Source organism: Cotesia typhae, unplaced genomic scaffold, assembly GCF_013202065.1.
Source record: "Cotesia typhae breed Kobodo isofemale line unplaced genomic scaffold, CoteBio_Ctyphae scaffold_70, whole genome shotgun sequence".
In the NCBI taxonomy this organism is placed as follows: domain Eukaryota; kingdom Metazoa; phylum Arthropoda; class Insecta; order Hymenoptera; family Braconidae; genus Cotesia; species Cotesia typhae.
The window spans coordinates 972,454-980,657 of NW_027423780.1; the positions used below are offsets into that span (position 1 = coordinate 972,454).

Genomic DNA, 8,204 nt, shown 5'->3' on the forward strand with positions numbered 1-8,204 from the left:
AAAAAAAAGGTTTTTCTTATAACTTTAAAGTATCATGTACCTAAAAACTTTTCCGAATTAAATAAATATCATTTAAGGTCTGTAAATTGAGTCAGACTCCAAAAGTAAAACTGTATGAATTAAAATTTATTCAGCACTTAAAACTTAGGGTTAAAATAAAAATGATAAAATAAAAATGTTAACACTATGTCATTTACAGAACAGAACAGAATCAGTCATATTCAATAATGTTGAAAAGAACTATTTCTCAAATAATCTCATGTGTGAAGAAGATGAGATACTTATTTTGCACATAATAATATAAGTAATGACAAAAAAATATTTTCCGAGACCATATAAGAATGGAGCACATCTTTTCCATAAGAATCACCATCGGATAATAAATAACTACATAATATATTTCCAACTTTCATCATCCAGCTTGTATGATTTTTAATTTTTTTGTTCTTATTATTGTTTTATTGTTCCATACTAATTTATTTGGATTCTTGGAACACTTTTTGGTATGAAGACGGAGCGTCTGTTTTGAAAAGTAGCCCTTACAATATTCACATGACTCATAATCTTTGACAGATCGATTATAACCTGGCTGAGCTCGTCGACTTGTCAGTAAAGTTCCTGTATTAAACTCTTTCGATGTGTTATGTAAATATGTTCCTTCATTTCTAATACTTGCTATTGCTAAACTTCGTTTTGTACTCCTTAATGGAAATTTTAGAAATCGCTTAACTTTATCAACATCTTTGTGACTAGTTTCTAAATGCCTTGCAAACTTAGTCACCATACTTTTGCAGTATGGACAAAAATACTGTTTTGAAATTATCGTTTTTTCTTGTTTCTTTGTACCCTTTGAGGTACGGTTAGTGCGGAGTATTTTGAGATTAGCATTTTTAGTAAGATTAGGACAAGGAGAGGATAAATCACTATTTACTGCTAATGAATAACTATGATCACTCATTACGATTGATGTTTTCATTAACATTAAGCATATTATGACTAGTGATTGAACTTGAGATTTCTTGAATCCTAACATCAGCATTCAATGAATCATTATCAGCGATACATTCTCGTGTAAGACATACACCATCCGAAGAATTCTCTTGGCTCTCAACTATTTCACCATGATCTGTGAAATCAGACAAACCCAACATTTATTTGAGATTCATTAAATGCACTGCCTTCTGAATCAATTAACCAATTCTTGCCGATTGCTTCTGATAGTCCAGATGGTAAACTTGGAACTCCAGATGAATCAGTATTATCCAGTACTACTTGAGTTAAATCTAGAGGCTGAATTGCTGAGAGTCTAATTTCCGATAATGGAAATTGATTAGAATTTAATGGTGTTGAGCATTCACTCATCTGTTCTTTATTTTTGCTTCCTGAAGTATCGGAGTCCATACTTTCAAAATTTTTGTTTATATTAATGCCTAAAATATTAATAAAGATAGTTAAGTTTATTTGAAACTTGAAGTTACAATTCATTGATCATACAAAAAAATATTCATAACACAATTAACATTAGCAGGTCGATTATAACTTACCAGGTTATCTTTTGCAAAGAGTAAAAATCAAAATAAATTTTGAACCCCGAGAATAATTGAGAATTATATCATAATATTTTTATGAAAAAATAAATTACACAAAATAATGCTGAGAGCTGGGAGTGTAACCATAAAATTCTATTTAATCATAAAATTCTATGTTTGGAATTAACTTACGAATTGAGTGAATTTATATACTTTTATCCTTAGCTACTCCAGATGATTATACCATTGAATTTGATTGATGTTAGATACTAAAAATATTTCTTAAATTAAATTCTATAAAACAGAACTTCGCGTGTTGTTATTGTTGTTGGTCAATAAAAAAATAAGCTATCGTATGAAGCTGTGAAGGAATTATTTTCTGAGGACATCTAGTAGCGGATTGAGTAAGCTACTGTAGAGCGGGAACATTTAAATTGAGTTACCGGCATCAACATTACAGATCATTTTTATTTATGTGGTACTGAAACGATTATTTCATTGATTTTTAATTTTTAAATGTATCAAATAACATATCAGGCCGTGCAAGCTTACAAATATTAAGCATGGACTGTGTAAATTATGTGCGCGATGAAATTTTTGTTTATCATTATAATAATAATGATAGTAATTGTAGTTATTATTTTTCTCTACAAAGCATGCAAAACGTTAAAATATAAAGAATTCTTCCCATTACTATTACTGTTTGAAAAAGCATGCGAACCATGCAAAATTTAAATTCAAAAATTCAATTAACATTTTTTTCGTTATTATCAAAATAGTAATAATTGTTAATATTGTATCTATCTAAAGAAAAATGGACAACTGCAAATCACTACTCATAAAAATTTATAAAATAATTTTTAAAAGGGCGCGAAATTTAAATTTTTAAATTCAATGGAAATTTTTTATTTTTATTATAAAAATAATGAAAATTGATGTGAGTAGTATTATTTCAAAAAGGATAAAAAAGGAATAATTGATAAATCATTGAAAAATCATGATTGTGACAATTTGAATTAAAATTTTTAAAAGCATATCAAATTGTAATTCGAAAATTTCATTACAACTTTATTATTATTATAAAAATACGAAAAACTGTTATTATAATCCGAACAAAAACAGTTTCACTGTAAGAAAATTGCGCCAAGTCCACGTTCATAAGACTATTAAAAAAATAATTTTTTTCTTCACAAAAAGATATAAAATAAAAAATTAAAAAGTCCAAGTAACCGATATGATTGTATATGATTTTCGGAAATTAAAAAAATTTTTTTGTAAATTTAAAAATTAAAAAAATTTTTTTAAACGTACTTGCGGTGTGCGTCATTGTGTATTTCAATTTTTTGAAAGTCCTGGTAAATAAATTTTACAAATTTCATTAAAAGTAAAATATTTTGCAACCACGCACACCAAGTACGTTCAAAAAATTTTTTTTTTAATTTTCAAATTTACAAAAAAATTTTTTTTAATTTCCGAAAATCATATACAATCATATCGGTTACTTGGACTTTTTAATTTTTTTATTTTATATCTTTTTTTATATTAGGGGCTAACCTGAACAGGTAAAACTGTTACAAATTCATGTTTCTTGGATTGAGAGGTCTAATCACTCCGATCGATTACATATCTACTTGGTTCAAGACTATATTATCTTCGATCGATACAAGTGAATTCTTTATTCAAAAACGATTTTCTTCAATAAAGAATAATTCTATTTCATTTCAAGAATTATTTATTGTTGATTCAAAAACAAATTATTTTATTTAGAATATTATAAGTTTAAGTCGGAAGAAAACTTAGAAGTAAAAAAATTTTTGTCTCATTGTATGCCGAAAAATATTTGTCATATTTTATCAATACAGAAAATAGCAAAAATTCTGCAATTTTTTAGATTGTCGGTTTTTAGAAGATAATCAACACTACACTGAAAAAAAAGTTTTCTGCTCTACAAAATAATACTTAAGATTATATAAAATGAATTTATAACTGAATAACTCGCTCGAAAGTATCCTTATCTTTTTTTTTTATTTTGAATATTATTGAGAAATAAGTACTTTACTCAATAATTCTTATCACAGAAAAAGAACGTAATATTCCAATAAATTGAACAACTATTTAAAAATAAATTGAAGGAGGTATGAAAGTAATTATGATAATTTTGTGTTGTTATGAGATATATTTTTCTTTTATTTGTCAGAAACATAAAATAAGTATAAAAATAACATCAATAAAAATATAAAAATTATGGTTTCGATAACAGTAAAACATTAAAGTTTTATTGTTCATGCAAATATGAATTTTTTCATAATCGTTCGAATACTTCAACGATTTCTAAAATAGTTGTTGGCAAAACATCATACTTCGTTGTTATTGTGTAAAGACAACTTTGTATTAATAAATGAATATGCGCAGAATCTTTAGGATATTGAGCTTGAAAAACGTGGAAACATTCAAATAAACAATCCATTGATTTCATCGTTGAGTTGAATTGGTACTTAATAGAATCAACAACTAGAAACACCTGATTATGTTCTAGCTCATTTCCTTGAATGATTACATAAGGCTGCACGGTGTCCTTTTTATTCAAGGCTCGTAGTTTTTAATTCTCTATTTCTGCATCAATATCACCAGGATTCTAAAAGAAATGAATTAATTGATTAAAAATATAATTAACTAGCTGATACCCGCCCGCTTCGCTGGGCATACAATAAAATTTTATGGTGTAACCTAGACGAAAAATATAAACAAAATGATTAATTTCAAAAAGATAATGAATATAAATTTTGAATTAGAGAAAAGGGACTGTTTCTGATGACCGGTGTTAGCAAGTATTAAATATATGAGAAAATTATTTTATTATTAATAATCAATCAATCAATCAATGGGTCAGTTAGTCATTAAATCTGTCATTACATAGATTTCCGCATCACCCATGAGGTACTGTGTAGTAAGATGCGTTCCCATTATTTTACATGGCGGGTCCCCAGTAGGCCTAAACCATGTAAAAGATACCAACATGAAAATAAATATATATTATATTTTTTTTTAATTTTTTTAAACCCATTGAGTTATATTTTTTAGTAAATTTCACTTTGATGTTCTTTATTTTTATGTATGGCAATTTTTATAAATATCAACGAAATTTTTATTTTTATCACATTAATTTATGTCTTTCAATTATTACATTTAAGAACATATTATTATCATATGATTACTTATAATAATTGTTAAAAATATATAAAATCTAAAATAATGTACTTACATGTTTAAAACTTCTTTATATACAACATTCTTCGTTCGCTTCTCTGGTTGAAGAATGATGAGATTTTCAGAGGAACTTACTCTTGAACATGCTACATAAAATTGACCATGGGAAAAACAGTTACTTTGTAAATCTACACCAGCTAAATTTAAACTCTGCCCTTGAGCTTTATTAATAGTCATCGCGAAGCAAACTCTAACTGGAAACTGCAAACGCTTAAATTTAAAATGATAATCTGATGGAATCAAAGGTATTCTTGGAATGAATACATTTTCTCCCTCATACTTTCCTGTAAAAATGGTCGCTTCAATTAAATTTTTCCGCAGAGTTTTTACCTGTAGTCTGGTGCCATTACACAATTTGGGAGGATTCAAGTTACGCAACAACATTATCGGTGTACCAATCTTTAGATGAAGAATATGAGGTGGTATGCCTGGTGAGTTAAGTGTATGCAGAAACTCAACAGGATAATAAACAGTTTCCTCTACTTCTATGACTGTATCCACAGACTCATACTTCATATGTTCAGTTGTTTGTTGTTCTATCAGTAAGGTATTAATCCTATCAGCTGATTCATTTATTGGAGTCAGAATAGCTCTTTCTTTTAACCATGATAAACTATCTAATGCACCACGTTGAATATTCGGGTATATTCTATCAATCAAAGTAATCAACTCTCCCACAGTTTCACAAAGGTTACTTGGAATGGTTATTTTTCTTTCTTCTTCTGGGAGATTTCCGTTACCTATGTCAATTAATAATTCTGAAAACTCTTTCGCTCTCAAGTCATTTTGAAGACATACCCTCATATTAACTTTCAACGATAGGACTTTTATATTAGGCCATAAAATTGAAGATTTTAGGCAGGCTTTAATTTCATCTGCACGTGTCCCTCGTGGTACAACAGGTAAAGTTTGTCTGAAGTCACCAGCTAAAAGAATAGTCAACCCACCCATAAGTCGATTATCCTCTCTAATGTCTTGAAGTGTCTGATTTAGAGCCTCAACACCTTTCTTGTGGGCCATAGTACACTCATCCCACACTATAATTTTTGTTTCTCTAAGTACATGCGCCATGTCACTTTGCTTTGAGATATTACAAATGGGATCATCGGAATGATTCAAGTTGAGAGGTAGTTTAAAAGCTGAGTGCGCCGTCTTGCCTCCATCAATCAACGTAGCTGCAATCCCTGACGAAGCAACAGCAACAGCAATATTTTTTCTACTCCTAATTTTAGCAAGCAGAAGATTGATCAAGAAAGTTTTCCCAGTTCCACCAGGAGCATCAAGATAAAACAACTTCTCTGAATTAGAATCAATATTGTTCAAGACTTCATCATAAACTTGTTTCTGATCGTCATTTAATTTCGAAACTCCTACAGAAACTGCTTCGATCAACTGAGAAACATCATAAGCCAATTCATTTATGTACTGACGGTTGTTAATAACGTTGCTTTGCTCTCTTAATGGTTCTGGAAGCCCAAATTCTAACAATGACTTACCTGACATTGATGTAACAATATCTTCAAGAAGGATAAGACACTGGTTGTAAACGATATCAACGATCAGTTCAATATCTCTACTCTCTCTTTCCATTTGTCTTTTGATATCTTCTGCCAAACTTTCCCGGTACTTTGTCCATAATTTTATCGGATCTCCCACTTGACAAAAAACCAACATAATCGCGAATAACTCTCTAATTTTATAAGGAGAATCAAAAATAGAAGCTTCCTCTAAAGTACGATCCCAGTTAATATCGTCTTCCAATAATCCAAGTGCTCTGCAAGTTGCTTGAAAAGTCGGATGCTCTACCCCTTCTACAGTTTTTAAATCATTGAATGAAGTAGGACCACGAATCTCATGTAGGAGAAGGCGTAAATAGTAGCATTCAGCATTACCGGGATGGACAGTATATACTCTACCCAACACATGATCTTTTTTAATTTCTGGAAAACCTGTCACGACTTTTCCTTTTTTCCTCCTAATAAATTCATTGTTTCTCCCCCACGGGAGGGGAGGGGAAGAATGAGAGGGAGGGGAGGGAGTAGCTTACGTGATGGTAGACGAAAAATTCATTATAGCTAGGAATTGCGTAAAATCCGTTCTTAGTGAGCGTCTACATCACGAATGGAGTATGTTAAATTTAAGTATGCTAAATTTCAAGTCAATCGGGCGAATAGTTTCGGAGATCTCGGGATGAGTGAGTGAGTGGTTTTAGATTAATATTTGAAAACTTCATATAATGGAATTAAGCTGTATAGAAAAACTACTTCAAATTCAACTAACATCTACAAATAGTACTATTGTTTCTGATGCTTCTTTACAGCCATGTTTGATTTTTCTAGAGTTCCTTCCCTTTGGTGGTACAAGATATGTTATCATTGACAGTTCAATAATAAATCTCACTGAAAATATAAAATTATATTAATATAGTATGTACTAGTTTCGGAGTACTTAAATGCTTTTGTATGGAAATTCAAAATAATAAATTACAATCAGTCGCTTCTTCGCTATTCCCCAATGTTGCAATAATTTCCTTGTATGATTGTATCTTTGCATCCTTTGCATATTTTGCACTTCATAAAGTCTTCATTCGGTCAAAGAAAATCCTCCAATTAGTCCGCAAAAGCTTCCCCTTACCAGGAAACATTTTCTCAAAATGTAATGAAATCTGTACAAAGAATAATATTCGTATCATTTCCAATAATTTTTATCTTACCTTCTGACGTAAATATTTCATAATTAACACTTGTTGAAATAATGAAATATACTCCAATATACTCACCAAAGTTTTACCTCTTAAGTCATTAAGAATAAGCCATTCATCTATAAATTCACGAACTGATTTATGAGTAGAGCAGTTTCGTATTTCGAAAGTATTGTTCCATTTTGCTTCAACAGTTGGCCAAGGATTTTGATGACTTTTCAACCAATTAATGGCATCAACATGTTGATCTAAAAAAAATCGTCTTTATAATTTTTGAATAACAAACATCTATGATTTATTAAATATATTTACCAACCTAACAATTCATTGTATTTCTTATGTTTTTCTTCGATGCTTATAGCAAGTGCATTATTTTTTCGTTTTTTTCCTCGCCTGATCCCAGATGTCCACTTGAGATTCCGAATTTTATCTGGTAATTTACCTCTCATTGCAATAGATTTATTGGTAGGCGATAAACGTTTTGGGACCGGTTTTACAAAATAAATGCTCAGGCACTCATTTGGGAATAAATTCTTAACCTAGTTCAACAAGCAACGAAAATGATGATCATGCATATTACTGGTAGAAAAATAATTCATAAACATATTGTTTAGTTGCATATGTTATGTCCAAGGGCGTTTTTAGAGCGGTAGCGTAAACGGTGGAGGTTTGGACTAACAGTTTAAATAATACGCAACGGAGGTTTT

At 29.9% G+C, this 8,204-nt stretch overlaps 1 protein-coding gene across 1 annotated transcript; it reads right to left on the reverse strand.

Moving 5' to 3' along the window:
* Positions 1-4,128: 4,128 nt before the first annotated feature.
* On the reverse strand, positions 4,129-7,946 carry LOC141537163 (ATP-dependent DNA helicase pif1-like). The gene is made up of 4 exons (XM_074258009.1): positions 7,814-7,946; positions 7,576-7,745; positions 4,872-6,647; positions 4,129-4,164 (listed from the first exon to the last, which is right to left on the reverse strand). The coding sequence occupies exons 1-4, from the start codon at positions 7,944-7,946 to the stop codon at positions 4,129-4,131; spliced, it is 2,115 nt and encodes a 704-aa protein (XP_074114110.1).
* Positions 7,947-8,204: the final 258 nt, after the last annotated feature.

Excerpts from the sequence above, each read along its gene's own strand:
- LOC141537163 (XM_074258009.1), bottom strand. The coding sequence starts at position 7,946 with ATGAGAGGTAAATTACCAGATAAAATTCGGAATCTCAAGTGGACATCT. Across the intron at positions 6,648-7,575 it reads ACTTAAGAGGTAAAACTTTG|ATTCGTGGTCCTACTTCATT; the intron begins GTGAGTATATTG and ends CTCCTACATGAG. Across the intron at positions 4,165-4,871 it reads TTTATGTAGCATGTTCAAGA|AATCCTGGTGATATTGATGC; the intron begins GTAAGTTCCTCT and ends CATTTCTTTTAG.